This window comes from Micropterus salmoides, unplaced genomic scaffold, assembly GCF_014851395.1.
Source record: "Micropterus salmoides isolate LMB-PRFRI ecotype aquatic unplaced genomic scaffold, ASM1485139v1 Ms_hic_scaffold_18, whole genome shotgun sequence".
NCBI lineage: Eukaryota > Metazoa > Chordata > Actinopteri > Centrarchiformes > Centrarchidae > Micropterus > Micropterus salmoides.
This window is the reverse complement of record NW_024040928.1, coordinates 23,581,871-23,599,223: the sequence shown is the minus strand read 5'-3', so window position 1 is coordinate 23,599,223 and position 17,353 is coordinate 23,581,871. Positions and strand designations below refer to the sequence as shown.

Sequence of the window (17,353 nt, the reverse complement as noted above, 5' to 3'; positions counted from 1 at the left end):
GACAACATTTTGAACACTGTGATGTTTTATGATGGAAAAGGACAAATTGACAATATCTACAGTACTTGTGTTGCATTGTAAAGTACAGTTTTTGTTGTTACCTGTAGTTTTTTAGTAAAGCGAGAGAACATGTAGGAGACACTATCCTTCATGGCTCCTGTCTGCTGGAGCAGCAGCAGGCCTTTAGGAGTTGCAGCAAAGTTCAGCAAGCTGTCCAACAATGTCTCCTCCCAGATGAGCCTGTTCCAAAGCCAAAGAAAGAGACGGAGTAAGTCTGGACGTTACATGCTGTGTCGTTGTTCACTCTATATTATGGTATTGGTCATTATGTCATGGAATTGGATTTCTCCAGAATCACATACCCCACCCTTAAGTAATGCACTGGTTTGCAATCACTTAAAATATCTCAAACATGTAAACATGTGTGGGTGTGGGTGTGGGGGGCCTCACATGTTTTGCAGCTCCTGTGTGGATGTCCTAGCAGTGGCTCCAGGTACCGGGGTCGGAACCCTTTCTGACAAGGAACTGGTCTAGTAATAAAGGAAGAAAAGTATTTTATATTTTATCACTCCATGTGTACGAGTGTGTGGGCACTTCTGAAGGTTTTGACCAGAATTATTAACTGCCTTATTCACACCATGCTCCTAAAATAGTGAGACTAACAAGCAGCTTCCTATGTTTTCAGATCAAATTAACTTAAGCCTACAGACTGATATTAGAATATTTCTGAGTGAAGATTTAACATTTAGGAACCCAGTTGTATTTTGATTTCATAAATTGTTTATCCTTGCTGTTTTTTTCTGTGACTTGCTATACCGTTGGTCTACAATTAACCTTTTATGTTTTGTCTTAAGATTGTAATTCTTAATTTCTGAAATCAATCATTTGGATATATCAAATCTTGAAATATTATTCTAAATCTTAATGGAACAAACCTGTATTAATACATGTAATATTCACGAAAATATAGACATTTATAGTGTATGTTAGTGCTTGGTGTATCTTTAACAGACTAAATAAAAACTACTCTAGAAGACTGAATTCATATCCATTACTCTACATGGGTGTATATAAAACACTAAGAAAGTTTATCAACCTCAGCACCATCTGACAACATAATCAGGGTCAAACTGATTAAATGGTAACTGTTTTTTCCTCTGTGAACTAAGTAAAATAACGTGCTTCCTTAAAATACCTCCAAGGAACTATGGGGGCCATGTTGGTGCCTGTGTTTAGTGGGTGGACTGGGTTCAGTGCTGTAGCTACAGGAAATATATACACAAAAATAGATGAGGTGGTGGATTTGAGACATTGTATAGTACGTGCTGTCTAGTATATGACCGTTCAGTACGTGCAGGCTGATAATTAATATTTAACACACACACACACACACACACACACACACACACACACACACACACACACACACACACACACACACTGGGTAAAGAGTCAGAAGGGAGTGAGTGGGAAAAGGTTGTAGAGTGATGCCACAATGTCTCATACAAGTTAATTTTTGACATGGATGTTTTAGATAAAGAGGTGAGACGCGAGGTGGGATTCTATATTATTTCAGTACACATTATATTACTACAAGTATTCTCATTTGATGCTTTGTTATGACAAAAGCAGTATTCTATGTAATTATATATATATATATATATATATATATATATATATATATATATATATATATATAATATATATATATATATATATATATATATATATATATATATATATATATATATATATATATATATAATAAAATTCTGTGCAGGTACCTTTTTCCATGCAGCAGCTACAGCCTTGTGCAGGCCATAGGGTCGGAGGACCTGTAAACCCTCACAGGTGTTGTATATCTGTCTACAAACAAAGATAAAGGCTCCACATAATGTATGGGATGTGTTGGATTCACTTAGTGATGACAGGTCCTTATCCAGCAGCCTGAGGGTGAACTGCACAACGACATGAGCAGCAAAGGTTCTGCAGAGGAGAGGGGAAACAGACAAAGAGAAATATGCTCACAAGAGAGAAGAGACCTCTTTTCATGTGTGAAATACGATGGGTTTTGCTTAGAAAAATTACAAATGAGCAAAGTAAACAGTGTATCGAGGTGACTCAAAACAGTCCTGATCTCGATCTGTGACTTGTCTATGGTATATTGGGGGAGGCATGGTGTACTTTCCCTTATTTTCTAAATGTCAAATACATCCTAGAACTTTTTTTTATTGCTGTAAGCGACCCATTTGTATCGTTCCCTGATTTTCAATGTATCAAATTCACAGTCTTCCCCTGTCTAGACTAGATCTCCAACATCCTTGATTGACAAGACACATGGTGATTAAAGTCCCTGGTGGACTTTTATATGCTAATTTTTACAACCTATTTTTCAGAGGAGTTACATCTAAGAATAAGTGGCAGACTAGAGCACCTTAGTCATAACAAGTACTGAGTTTTGTCCTCAGTAGTGCCATCAGCCTTGGTGAATATATTATTGCTAATTCACAACAACAGACTGTTGTTTCAGGTTGGACAAACTGAACCTGGTTACAGAACGGTCAAGGTCAACCAATTAAAACAGAATACAAGACTAAGTTGGGGCCTCTGAGTGACCCTGAGTATCTTTAATAAAAGTAGTTTTTGCTGTAATGACACATGAGAAGATCAAAGATATAGTCGCAGTGACTGACAAACCAGCAACATCCTTTGGTCTAATCTGCTCTCTGTGCGGAATGAGGAGGATTTGCTAAATGTACATATGTATAACGTCTTCTTGCTATTCATTACCATGAAAGACATAAAACTACACTGTGTATTTAATCATAATTCAATCACACTGTCTCACCTCTCACTGTGGCCTACAACCAGATTCTTCTCGTATAAGAAGAGAGCTAATCCTCTGTCAGTGTTTGCGATCCGAGCCAGAACATCAGCGATGAGAGTCAGTGTTGCTTCAGGAGATTTTAATTTGGCCTGCAAACCGTAAAGAATAAACAGACAAAAATTACCCAGCTGATTCAGAAACAAGCAGAATCCCACGAAGGATGAACAAATATTGAACACTGAAATAAAATCATTAACTTTCACAATGATGGAAATGAGAAAAGCTATTATATTTTCATAAGCAATGCCTCCACAATTTTAAACAGTTTTTGAAAGGCTGACTGATGACAAGGATAAAACTTGGTTTGGGGTAATGGTTGAGGTTAGGATCAGTGTGTGGCTATAGACCTTGCATTTGTAGATATATACTAGGGAAATATATGTGGCAGATGTTGGTGGATAAAATTAGAGCTACTAGTTAGGGAATCCATCAAGTTAAAGGACGGTAGGGAGAGGGCTAAAGGCCGAGGCATTTATTATGATTCAAGCTGCCATATTCTAATATTTTGTGTTGTTGTAATAGTCCCTGATATAAACCACTAGAAAGCTCACAACTGGAATACCCAAACAGCATACAGTGGTATTGTGAAGGTATTCTTTTCTTTGTCGTTGTTATCTGTACTGTTAATAATGTTTGCTAATATTGGGAAAAAGTAAGAGGGTACAAGAGGTGGGTTGGAGCAGTGGATAAGAAACATGCCTTTGGTGTGAGAGACCAGGGTTCAATTCCCCAATGTGACACATCCACCAATGTGTCCCTGAGCAAGACACCCTAGTTACTCCAGAGGCGTGCGACCTCTGACATATATAACAGTTGTAAGTCGCTTTGGATAAAAGCGTCAGCTAAATGAATAAATGTAATGTATTACAAAGTAATTTAAAGTAAATTTAAGTAATTTAAAAACTTCAAACTTTCTATTTAACTATTTATGAATATCAATAGTGTTTGTGGTATGTGTCTGCAAACCAGATGGTCTATTCCACCCACAACTGTATTAAAACAAATGTGTGTGTACCATAGACTGTATTGTGTACATGCATGTGTGTGTTTTAGACCTGCTGTCCATTGAGCAGAGCTATAACAGGAGCCAGTAGTTTCTCTATTACAGGGGGCTGGTGGAGACACACTGCAGCACACTCTGTCCTCTCACACAGCATCCATAGCACCTCCATCGATAGACTGCTGGGCGACAGGGAGTCTGAACACACAAATGGTCAATTATAATGTTTTTCCAACTGAATTAATATGTGCTTTGTGTTTGGCCTGCGTCTATATGTATGCCAATTGATCCTATAATATTCATGTCGTTTAAAACTAAGACTAAAACACACAGCTAATGAATGCTTGTGGGGATTTCTTTTATACAGTAGGTTTTATAGATTGGCCACATATTACATTTGTCTCCATTTGTCACTTTGCTAATAATACCTATTTTTACTTAAGTAAATGATATGAGTAGATTTCCACCACTCTCACATCCATATTTTTAAAAACATTTTGGTTACATTCATCATCAGTGAATAGTGTGCAAAAACTACAGATTAACTCTGGGAACAACAATAAAGTTGTTTTAGAACATTAGGAAAGCTTCATTATTTTTGTGACATTATTCAATTTTAATTAAATATTATATCCTCCAGCCAAAATGAACTCTCTCATACACATACTTTTATTCTGCCTCTACCTCTGACATTGCAATCTGTGGCATCATGATGCTACTTAAAATATACACTCATGACTGGTGCAGATGATCTTAACCAGACTACAGGTAAAATAATAATATAAATCTATGACTTGCTCAAAATGACTCACTGCAGCAGCCAAATGACATTATTCTCTGACAAAGTCAAGGTAGGGGACACTATTGATCACTGGCAGGAAAGTTGCTGCAGTGTAATTCATGAGAATGAATGGTGCAATAAAGCAAGGTCTTCCATAGTCCTGCATGCCTCAGTACAAGGTTAAGAGATAAAAGATATGGTCTGAGCAATGCTATTATGCCTCATAGGGAGGGTCACTTTGTTCCTTCAGTCCTTGATTCGAGACTCACAATCTGGACAGAAACCAGGGAAGAAGTCCAAACTCATTGACAGAGTTAATATCCGTGTATTAGTGTGTGGGGCCCCACCTGTGTGTGAGGTGTCACAGTGCAGAGGTGTGGGGTGTTGGTACATGATGTTAATCAGGATGACAACCAGGTCTGTCAGGTAAACGGGATCTGAAACAGGACATGATAAATAATTAAATCAGTCTGGTTACTCAGTGTCTAGACTGGGACAGTGAAAGCAGTGGGTACTGCTGAGAAGGAAATGGACTGAGTTCATGACTGAAGTTTTGGTAACCTTAAAGACGAGGATGCTGTTTTAGTATCTGGTGTGTTTAAAAACTGCTTGATATCAGGATGAATGCACCAATCAGTTGTATTTTAACTGAATGTAACTAAAAAGCCCCGCGACCCTGTGTCTCTGATCAGCTTACTCATAGTACCACTCCCTCTAGTCCTCTTTTATATATATATATATATATATATATAATATATATATATATATATATATTATATATATATATATATATAATATATATATATATTATATATATATATATATATATATATAAGAGGACCAGAGGGAGTGGTACTATGAGTAAGCTGATCAGAGACACTCCTACATGAGATGAAATTATACTGATTTGAGAGTTTTGCTGTTAAATCACCAAGTTGTTTATAGTATAATACATGTTGTATACCAAACTTCATATTAAAGCTGGATCAATTAGTTAGTTAACCAATTCGTTAATTAACGCAAAATTATTTTTGATTATCAAAAATGTCAATGATTTGCAGATTTTTTACTTCATTATCAATGGAATGTTTGGTTTTAGATTATTGGTTACACAAAAAAAAAAAGATTAAAAAACTATATGAAAACATTTCTTCAGGGTCTGGGAAATTGCGATGAGCATTTTTCACTATTTTCGGACATTTTATACCAGAAATGATTAATCGAATTAGAAGAAATAATAATTAAAATAATACTTCATTGCAGCCCTAATCCATGAGCCCATACTACATCATGTAATGTAATTCTAACATGCATATTACGTAATACACGTTGCCAGGGACAGATTATTAATTGTCAATATTTGTGTATTCTTCTAGCAGCACAAGAAACATTTCCCATATTTTAAGGAAAACAGTGCTGAAATAAATCTAAGTTAAACTACTATCCACTAACCACTATAAGTGGACTTTCCATTCTCGTGGTGACATTACTGAAAACAAATGTCTGAACATATGTGAGAAGTGTCTGGAATCTGTGGCACAGGGCCTTAATGGTTAAATTAAAAATGTAAAAAATATGACAATGAATAACAATAAATCACATTTCAATTTCTTTTAGTTGGTGTGTCTCCTAGAGAGCACAGACTCTTTCAGTTACAGTAAAATGAAGTAAAAGTAAGGTAAGTAAAAATTTGATCAAAATCAAATTGTCACTATGGCAAAAATGGGATGAAAGAAATAATCTAAATAAAATAGAGAGAATTTTCTAAAAACGTGTGGACAGTATTTTGATCAAATAAATCATTAGTGTAATTGAAAATTGTTTAGGAATTGACACATGACAAACTGATCTTGGTGCCAACTTCAAGGTGCAACAGGTCTCCACCCAAAGCGTGGGCCTCATGATTAATTTATACCACTCTAATGTCAATGATTTGATTGCCTCCAGACTGACTTGGAAAAGTGATTAATAGTGAAATAAAACAGGGTTCAGAGAGGAGACCGCAGACGATGAGTCTGTTTTAATGGTCTTCCTACGTATCATTTATGCCGTTACATAACTTTTTCAGTGATTAAGACAGGGTGGAGGGAACAAAATCACTACATAGGAAGAAGGCGGGGAGTGGTACCATGGGTAAGCTGATCAGACACATTCCTACATGAGATTAAATGATGTTAAAAGATTGGAGAGATTGTTTTGTTGTAGAATCATTATGGGAGAATCAATGATCAGAACAGGGCAATAAACTACGGCGACTGTGGCTGCTGGTGGATCCTTGGCTCCTCCAGTCAAAATGTCCTTGGGCAAGATACTGAACCCCAAACTTGCATGTTAGACTGCCATCAGTGTGGGAATGGTAATACAGTCCATTTACCATGTGAAGCTGGAGAGATTGTTTTGTGAGAGGTGAGAGATCTGCACAGGGCAATAAACTACAAACAAGCCTAATTTAACTTAAGTCCAAATCAGTCATTTAAACCATTAGTGAATTCCTTTGAGTCCTGCAAATACCAGCAATGGACAATATACAGTATTCACCTGTTTACAGTGTTTGCACATTAAGGAATAGTTTGACATTTTGAGAATTATGCTTAATCACTTTCTGCTGTAGTTAGATAAGGAGATTGATACCACGCAACCTAGTCAGTTATCTTAGCTCAGCACAAAGACTGAAAACAAGGGGAAATAGTTAGCCTGGCTCTGTCCAAAGGTAACAAAATTTGCCACCTTAATTAACATTTAATCTATACAAAGATTGTTTTTTTGTTTTTTTTACAGGGAGCTATGTGCTGGACTATTTCTTGGCCAGGACCATTTACAAGGCACATAACCCTCTGTAAAACAGAGTTTTTACAATTAGAATATTGTATTATTCAATAGTGGGATCTTGTAACCTTTGGACAGAGACAGACTAGCTGTCTCCCTGTTTCCAGTCTTTGTGCCAAGCTAAAAAAAAAAACACTACTTCACGTAGACAAAGATGAGAGTCAGACTATTCATTTGACTACAGTCAAACCTTTTACGGCTTTATAGTGAAACAAGTATGTAAGAAATAAAATATACAGACATATTTTGACATATGTTTAAAACTGTTTACAGAACAGTCTAGTATTGTACCTTTGCGTTTCCTCACTTTGATAGGAAAGAGCTTTCTCCCATTGGTGTAGATGAGGAGTTTCCCCAGGACACACAGCGAATGCACAAAGAAAGCATATTCAAGCTCTTTTCCTGTATAGACACTCCTTTGGGCTGAACCTGAAACATTAATAGAAGATACAAATTTTAAGCTTGAACTGTGTAGACGTTTGCTGTAATCACATTTCCGGTTTCCACAAGGTATAAATACTGCTAAGAAAAATAAAGCTAAGGTAAAATAAATGTATTTTTCTAACCAATGGTTAACTCATCGTATAAAACTTCAAGTGTTACAAAACTAAAATCAAAGGGGTTAATTTTGTAGAATCAGTTTGCATGGCCAAAAGACCATCCACAAGAAAAAGCTAAAAGATCAATGAGTATTTGTAAAGCTTTTTTGCCTCATGAAGGGCTAGTACTGAAATGTTTCAAGCTCATAATAAGTTCCACAATGTGCGGGAGTTTTTTGCAACTATTTGTAAAAATAGCAAATTTTTAAAAATGTACTTTGCAATATTCTATTATGCTAAATGCAATTCATAAAATCAAGATGAATGCTCTTTTTGCGAGGATGTGGTGGAGAGACACTTTAAAGCATCATATCTAAAAGCTTCTGTAATAGAATGGAGATTGACAAATGAAAAAAAAGGTCTGAGGCAACCTTGCAGTGCCTCTTGGGTACAGAAAATCAAAAAGAAGCACAGCTCAGAAAAACTCTTCTTCTTTTATGAGGAGTGTATCAGTGACAGGGAGCCGGCGTATCTCCACTCATCCAAGGCAAGGTCAAAATGTTCAGTCTCGAGGAGCCAGCTGGCTTACAGGTGATAACACACTGACAAAAACATTCCCTTACGCCCAATCCCCCACTGTATTTACTCTCATTTATTGATATTTTACACTTAAATGTGCAACTGGATGTGCAGCATTTTACCATCTAATCTAAATCTGTCTATCTATCTATCCACACACGTTCATTTTGCAAGTTGAGATTAAATGCTGTAAACAAACAAAATGTTGAAACAGTAGAGGGGTTGAGAAATGTGGCCTTAATTTTGAGAAATACAAACAAAAAGTGGCAGCATATGACACTGAGGAACAGATAAAAACAATAACAAGGGAGATGGAAGGTGTTAGACTAAATTCAATGATGAGATGGAGATTTACGTTGTTATCCTTAATATTTTAGATCAGTAGAAACTGAAATGTTCAATGTGTAATATTTTGGAGAATCTATTGACAGAAATGAAATATATATACATAACTATGTTTTCAGTGGTGTATAAAGACCCCGCCTAATGAACCATATGTTTTTATTAACTTAGAATGAGCCATTTCTATCTACATACACCGCGGGTCCTCTTACATGGAAGTCGCCATGTTTCTACAGTAGCCCAAACGGCCAAATTGCTCTACAGTGTGTGTTTTGTCACTACGTTGAATATGTATGATGAAGACGAAGAAATCGTCTGGTTTATCAGAAGTAAGAAGCAAAGTGAAATTTGGACAAACACAGGACCACACGTATTATTTAGCACAAGAGCCAACAGAGCATGTCAGCCGCTGTAGCTTCTCCTCAGCGATTGGAAAGGGAGGGGGTAGCGGTTGCAGTTGGTTGCAATTCGCAACCCTCACCCCTAGATGCCACTAAAACGTACACACTGAACCTTTAAATAAGTCTTGCGCATGCCTGCCATATTATCCCCTAAATTATATTTGTCTATTTTTTTGGTAATAGTGGCTTTTAGCTTCAGCTTAATCATTAATTTACTCACATCTTTCACTGCTTATTCATTTTTCAACCTTCTATCATACTTTTCTCTCCATTCCTTTCAACAGTTTTTCTGCATACTTTATCTTTTGTTTCTCTTTCTTTCTACTGTTTTTCTCTGCACTCGTCTGTTTTAATGACAGCAGGAACAGCGTGTGAGCATTTAGGAAACTGAATAAATGATGACTGCCAAGTCTAGGTGCAAATGCATTTAACACCCACAGGCTTCAAATGGAGCATTACTTTCTCATTAGGCTTTCACAGAACTTCAGTCTGAGTGTATTATTTTTTGGTTTGTTTCACAGCACACATTAAATCATCATTACTGCACACGTGCTGATGTTTACCACACGGAGTGAGACTCAGGGTGAAGATTGGTATTCAGATATGCCTGAGAGAGTACATAAACCTGTTTAAGAAATCATGAGTTTGGACCATTTTACTTACCAGTGGTCTGCGGCTCCGCTGACTGGGGATCAGTAGTCTCATTTGCAAAACGTTCACATGATTCACTGTAATGTATACACTGCTGAAGGGCTGCTACAATCTGACAAAATTAAAAGATTAAAACAATGCATGCTATTATGGTTGCTGCAAACACGTGATTGGCTGGAAGTAATGACAACTGCTAATCTCCTGTTCCAAATTTGGATGCTGCTATGAACAAGCCAAAAACAGGTTTACTTTAGAGTTTGTTGAGAATGTCAAACTCTCTTATCGAACCTCTTATTCAAGAGTTTTAAGACTAGAACCATTCGTTTGAATCTAAATCCAAGCACCTCAGGGAATTTCAATTCAATGCAATGCAAGAGTAGTTTAGGGATAGAGTGTTTTGAAAGAGTTATTGACATTTACGTCAGAGAAAGTTTCAAGGGGTCAGTTCACAGTAATCCTCTCTAAAGTCAGAGTAAGAGTTGAGAGGGAGGTTTAGGATTAAACAATCAATTTTTAAATGTCAAAGTGACGCTCAACACTTGTGCCCCTCTCAAAGACTCCTACATTGTCTTGCACTGTTTGGCTTTGTGAATTACACATATCCCAAAAATACACAGGCACAAATAAGAATTTCACTGTAGGCGTCAGTCAAAGGCCCATGGATGAAATCAGAAAAATGCAGAAAGTAAAAACATAGATAGATCCGCAACAGCCCCAAAGAGGAACTGAATTTGTCCTTTTGCAGTTCTACAGGTCAGCAAGCATAACAGAGTTTGTTTTAGATTCCTAACATTCCCTTCCTAAGTTTCTTCATTCTTGAATGCACTCAACAGCGCAGTGGTTTTGGGTGCCTAAATGACATTGTGGGTGTGAAAGCTTGTTTGGTTGGTTGTTTCTCTATGGTACCAGACTTCTCATTACAAAGGAGTTAGTGAGTTTAGGGATATTAAATGTTGAGTGAATCACTCACCAGAGACTTGTATTTTCTCTCCAAGAGTCTCAGAACCACAGTCCTACTGTAGTATCCATGCTGAAAGGCAGAGTTAGACAGATCAGGATAGAATAGAATATATATAAAAGAATGAGATAAAGACACTATTAAACAACACACGAACAGGATAGTGTATACAAAAATGCACTCTGCACAACTACGAAAACACCTGTTAATTTGCAATACACACCATCCACTTTTTAAACCAGGTAGCTTTAATATCCAGTAAGGCCAGTAGGTGAATGGATTCCAGAGCTTTCTCTGTCCCTGGTGAGGCTGATCCATGTTCATGATGGAAGGACAACAGGGAGAACGTGCTCTCAATAACTTCCTCCATGTATCTTAAGGGTAGAAAGAAGACAAAAACAAATGTACTGAAAGTAAACCATTATTCTATAGACAAGAAAAGTAAAGTACATTTGCACTGGGTTGAAGCAGTTAGGAAACCATTACAGTATACTGTACATTTAAGTAAATACTGACATTTAGCATTATTATTTTGCATCACATATAGTCATAATTCTCAGTGGCATCTGAGATAGTGAGCGTTGGATGTGGGGACCTGCCAGCCCTGACTTCATATTTCGGCTAAAACTTACTTCTCAGGATGACGAATCCAAAAGGTTGTCACCTCCTTTTGAAAGTCATTCATCAATCGAATCTGAGGTAAGACAGAGAGAGAGAAAGCTTTAATGTTTCTGCATGATGATATACTTCAAATACTGTAATATAAAAGGTAAAGATACTGTACCTGTTTGAGAAGACGACTGATTTCAGGTCTGTTTATGTCGATGGTAGCTGAGCTACTTGGAAAGCTTAGCTTGTGAGACAGAAAGCTTGACTCCACACTTTTAGCTGCGCAGCAAAAGACAAAATACACTTATTACAGATAATGCACTACATGCATGATTCTCTCTCTCTCTCTCTCTCTCTCTGATAATTTTAAATTGAACAAATCACAATGTCATTAACATTATAAATAAATACATCTGCCCCATTGAAAACTGTCCACATTGAGGCATGTGAATTATTTATTTACTATAAATACACTGCTCAAATAAAATAAGGGAACACTTAATCATCATAGTATAACATCAAGTCAATTAAACTTCAGGGATATCAACCTGTCCAGTAAGGAAGCATAAGCGATTACAAATCATTGTGACCTGTTTTTGGTGCAAATGAAAGTGACAATACGTGCACTGGAGAGGCAACCGCAAGCACGGAAATGGTTTTGCAGGTGATGGGCACAGACAATTGCTCACACAAGTTAGATTTGCCTGTTATTTCAGTTTCTTTACTTTGATTTTCTGTGTGATTTTGAATCCAGTCCTCAATTGGTTGGTGATTTGGTTTCCACTGACCGCTGTTATATTGGTCTCAACTATTAATACAATTTACAGTAAAGATTTGAACCATCTCGTTCATTGAGATCTGATGTGTGATTTAAGTGTTCTCTTCATTTTTTTGAGCAGTACAATTCCAGTGAGGTCTGTGGATTCACCGTATTCACTGTATTGCAGGGGAAGAGACCATAATACTAGCAAATAGCAGCAGGAGAAATGTCATATTATTTGAGTTTGAAGGCTCATCTAAAGAGGTGGGTTTTGATAAATGATTTGAAAGTGTCAAGGTCGCTACATTCACGGATATGTATAGGTAAGAAATTCCGGATAACGTTAGTGGGGAAAACATTTTTTTCTTCAAATGGAATGATAAATTAAGAAGATTGAACCCTTTAAAATGTAATTTTCCTCTTGATAAAAATACATTTCCATTGTTCAGTTCAAACATGAAAGTGCTGCACATGGACTCAAACCAGTCAGAATGTCCTACCCAAGCTGGTGTAGATCTCTCGTGTCACATTCAGTGGAGAGGAGGAGAAGCTTTTAGCAAAGAACTGCAGTACGTTATCCTAATGGAGTTGAGGGGATAAGGCATAAGTTATCAGCACATTCTCACACGTACATACATAATCAATCAATGACACCTAAATCTTAAATTATAAGAAGATATAATGGAAATTAAACAAGATTATCACAAAAAAAAGATCTGCAGCCTGTACTGAGAAAGTGGCCTGCATATTTGCTCCCAATTAGCTCTCATTCATTGGTGTTATCTTGTCTTCTCCTCAAAAGAAGAATGTGTGGCAGGACTGCCTGTACGATAATGCGTTTGTTATAATCAATTATAAAGCCTGAAATTATTCCCCCCCCCCAAAAAAAATTTAAAATCACATAATTATTATTGATTAATTTGTGAATTAATTAAGGGTGAATTTGTAGAGCTGAGCTAAGTAGATGAGGCTTCTCAGGACTCACGGTGAGGTCAGGATCGTTCAGAGCAGCACAGAGGTTCCTGCGTAGGCCGCTCCAGCTCTCACAGTTCAACACATCAGACGGAGGGGCACAGCAGAGGGCCTGAAGAGCCTCCCAACGCACCTACATACATACAGAGTTACATCACTTCTCCTGGACTAGACTGTTCATCGGGTTCAATCCCCTACTGTGACCCATCAACCATTGTGTCCCTGAGCAAGACACTTAACCCCTAGTCGCTCCAGAGGCGTGCGACCTCTGACACGTATAGCAATTGTAAGTTGCTTTGGATAAAAGCGTCAGCTAAATGAATAAATGTAACATTTATGGCAGTGATTCCCACATTGTGTGATTTGTAGCTCCTTTAAGCAAATGTTTAAGCCTCATTTATTCATCTCTAGTTGCACATGTGTACTTAACCTGGTACAAAATGGCAAAAACCATGGACAAAATTGACAAAGCTGCACAGGTAAGTTGAAATAACAACTCTTAAATAAACATATTTGTTGGATCTCTGTGATATTTTCTATTAAGCCAATGTCTACTGGTAATAACTTGTTTAAACAAAGTAATTTTTTTCCAGGCCTGAAGAGGTAAATAATCTTGAAATTCTGTGGAAAATGATTTTATGTGACATTGCTTTTGGTTCCTATCCTGTTGATCATCTGACAACCCCCTCAGATGTTGGTAGGGTGGAAACCACTGATCTGTGGCACAGTGCTACACATGACTCTCCAGCATACTGACTATGCAACAGCAATGTACACATCATAATGTCTATGTGTAAAGAAGCCTTTCTACCTCTTTGGGTCTGCTGGAGTCAAGTTTTTCAGCCAAAGCTTGCAGCTGCTCTTGTCTGATGAATGCATAACTCTGGAAAAGGAAATGAAACAAAAATTCTGATTCATCATAAAGCTCTCATTGTCTGATGGTACCACATCTACTGGCGTTGCCCTACATTCAGTCTACCATTGATAGGAACAAACTTCTCCACAGCAACACAACAGCAATTGTGACCAATGTCATTCAGAGATTGGAGCTAAAATACAATCTTGGCACTTTATGAGTCACCTATAATCTAAAAAAAGACAATAAAGTAATTGTAACCATGTATTGCCATCAGAGTGTAACTACTGTATCTCTGACCTGGTTGAAGGAGGAGTCACTGTCCGAGCAGTTGTCAATGTACTGGCTGTTGGACTGACTGTGCTGCTTCTTTCTGTGCATCTCCTCTTTTCTCATCTGGTCCTCCTCAAATTTATTGATTGAAGACTCCACCACCATGATCATGGTGTTTTTCAATGTCTGCATCATCTGCTGGTACCTGTCACAGACAGAAGTACATTAGTGTATTATTATTATTAACTTGTTTTAGAATAATTTAGCTAAACCCTTTCCATAATAGCTTACGTATTTCTATCTGCTCTGTGACTATGTGTATGATTCAGCCGTAATCAAACTGCTTGGTTGTTACTGCAAAGACAATCCTACTTAAATAAAGCATGAAACTCCACACTAACTGCCTATAATTTTAAGTTGGGAAGAAAACAGGCAAGAAACATTGTAACTGCCAACAAGATTGTCTTTCCCAAAATCAACAACTGTCCATAAGCTACAGTTAACGTTATATCAGTGACATCTGACTACATTAGCTAGCTTCTTATCTAAGAATAAGAAGCTACACAAACAATATTAAGCTATTTCACACACACTGTATTCAGTGTGTGTGAAAATAATCCCAGAAAACTTGGGAGACAGAAATACTACAGTTTTATACTCTATCAACAGTGGCTCTGTGACATTTGTCTTGACAAGAAAGTGTGAATCTTCACCTTTCTGACATCTCTAAAAAGTAGGAAACAGGTATAGAATACAATCAAACTTCAACAACTGAAACTAAATGGACAATAAATGTAAATGACACTTATGGACAGTATATTACATAAATAGACCCTGGAGGATGTCAGAGGTTTGCACAGTTCACACAGAATGTAATGATTAACTGTGAAATTACTCCACAGGAGGTTATATGAAGAAAACTAAACAAACAAAAACAGATAATTGTTTGAGCTACACTCACTCAGCCGAGTCTCTGGTCCTTCGGGTGACAGCGTGGATCAAGGTGTCGTGACCTGGGCTTATTGCATGCTGTGCATCTCCTCTGGTCAAGTTCTTTGTCTCTTCTTCCACTACAGTCCCCAATGAACTCTCCACGTACTGACGGAGGTACTTGACAAATTCATAACTGGAAAGAGAGCATTGACAGACTAAAACCTATTGTATAGTATATCTGTTGTATACCTGCCACTTAACAATCAATAAGAGGCCGATAAAAAGTAGTAATGTTATCGTATTGCCTTTTCTAAAATGTGCAAAAAACCCTAAGGTTTAGCCTGAATAGCTGCATATTGCATAGCAGCTATTATAGCAAACAGTCTATTGGTTTAATATGATACTGTGGCTGATATTATCCTACCTACTACAAAATGGTAGCACTAGTACACCACTCCATTTCAGTGGTTGACAAGAACAAATTGAAAACAACATATTTCAAAAGGTGAGCCAATCAGGAATAACTTAATCTGTGATGTCAAGTTAATCTTAGTTATCTTAAGTTTAATTTAAAAAATGCTTGATTTAACAATTTTGAACAGTGCCTTCACAAATGACTATAGTACAAATGCTTACAGAAATACATGTTTGTTTATTCCAAGTATATGAGGCCTATTGCCACAATATTTAAGACTTACTTGTGGAAGTTCTTGTCAGTCTCCTCCAGGTGAAGAAGGATCTCTTCAGCACATTCGGTCGATGGAGCACCAGAGATTCTGTCGTTAATGCTTCTCAAAAGCTGCTTGAGCAGCGACTGCAACTCCACCTCATCTTCAGCTGACAGCTGAGACATCTCTACAGCGGGTCCTTAAGACAGGACAGAACAGAGTGGTTGGTTTTCCAGGGTTTAAAATGTGTATGTGTATGGTGGTGAGGGGCCAATTCCCCGTGTAGTGCCACTGAGAGTTTGACAGACAGCTTTAGTTCAGAAGGGAGGAATTTTTTTCCTTTACATCCATAAATAAACACAAAAACAACTAAATAAACTAACAAAATACTGTGCATTTCAAAATTTTGATTGCTTCCCCCTACAAATAGATTGAAGTAAAAAAAAAAAACATCACCCCCAACCAACGATAAAAAGATTGCTGGGGTGCACGTGCATAACCATAGTGTTAAGTCCAGCAAATACAATAAAAAAATAAAATTTACACACCAAAATCTATCAGGACGCTCTATTAGTTTGGTATCAGTTTCTGTGTTCAGCACATGGGTCAAAAATGCACGTTTTGGCTATGCCCTTTTCAGCATTGGTCATTCAATTATCAATCAGTTAAGTGTGATAATTGGCTACCCCCCTGGTAAAATATGTCTTTCATAGTGAAAATAAGGTCCACACAGCAGTTTCCACTCAAATATAGAAATAAAGATCTAACCGCAACAATTAACTATGTGCTGTTCACCCAAAATGACTAACGTTATGTGATATTTACGTTTTTACTTTGAAGTCAGAACCTGTTAAGTTAATTGCTCTCCTCTGGTTAGCTTTGCTGCTAAGTACAAGGTGCTAGCTGAAGGCAAAACTGCCCAATTTTAACTGACACCGCAGCTGAGCTAAAAACCTAAAGCCACCCCGCTGCACAAACCAAACAGAACGACGTCGTTTGCAGCACATTTCAAACCTGTCACCTTGTTTTGGGACTTAAAAAAGCTTTTTCATCCAGTTAACGTTAGCATTTTGAGGAGCACTTGCCACCGATTGCTGCGTCTCTATGGAAACGTGCACTTAGCGTAAAGTACGGTGCATTATGGGACTACACGCTGCTGCCTTCAGGAAGAGTCGGAAATATGGTATTCACGAGATACATGATGAGAGGAACAAAAGATTAAACATGACAAAGGAAGTCGAGATGTGAGTGATTTATCAAACGTATCAAAAAATTCCTTAATGACTAGTGTGAAAACTTCTATAAAGTATTACTCGCG

General features: G+C 37.3%; 1 protein-coding gene across 1 annotated transcript in view; it reads right to left on the bottom strand.

The window, feature by feature from the left end:
* The window catches only part of tbc1d32 (TBC1 domain family, member 32), a 76,414-nt gene extending 59,253 nt beyond the window's left edge, over nucleotides 1–17,161 (bottom strand). Inside the window, exons 1-19 of the mRNA XM_038727019.1 lie at nucleotides 17,057–17,161; nucleotides 16,066–16,234; nucleotides 15,396–15,560; nucleotides 14,462–14,639; nucleotides 14,117–14,188; nucleotides 13,319–13,438; nucleotides 12,834–12,912; nucleotides 11,749–11,852; nucleotides 11,597–11,658; nucleotides 11,188–11,338; nucleotides 10,977–11,036; nucleotides 10,019–10,118; nucleotides 7,786–7,923; nucleotides 5,016–5,105; nucleotides 3,943–4,085; nucleotides 2,849–2,976; nucleotides 1,785–1,986; nucleotides 451–530; nucleotides 102–240 (exon numbers count right to left, since the gene is read on the bottom strand). Coding sequence (XP_038582947.1) covers nucleotides 102–240; nucleotides 451–530; nucleotides 1,785–1,986; nucleotides 2,849–2,976; nucleotides 3,943–4,085; nucleotides 5,016–5,105; nucleotides 7,786–7,923; nucleotides 10,019–10,118; nucleotides 10,977–11,036; nucleotides 11,188–11,338; nucleotides 11,597–11,658; nucleotides 11,749–11,852; nucleotides 12,834–12,912; nucleotides 13,319–13,438; nucleotides 14,117–14,188; nucleotides 14,462–14,639; nucleotides 15,396–15,560; nucleotides 16,066–16,220 — 2,166 coding nt within the window. The 5' untranslated portion in view covers nucleotides 16,221–16,234; nucleotides 17,057–17,161. The remainder of the gene's footprint in view (nucleotides 1–101; nucleotides 241–450; nucleotides 531–1,784; nucleotides 1,987–2,848; nucleotides 2,977–3,942; nucleotides 4,086–5,015; nucleotides 5,106–7,785; nucleotides 7,924–10,018; nucleotides 10,119–10,976; nucleotides 11,037–11,187; nucleotides 11,339–11,596; nucleotides 11,659–11,748; nucleotides 11,853–12,833; nucleotides 12,913–13,318; nucleotides 13,439–14,116; nucleotides 14,189–14,461; nucleotides 14,640–15,395; nucleotides 15,561–16,065; nucleotides 16,235–17,056) is intronic.
* Between the last annotated feature and the right edge of the window lie 192 nt (nucleotides 17,162–17,353).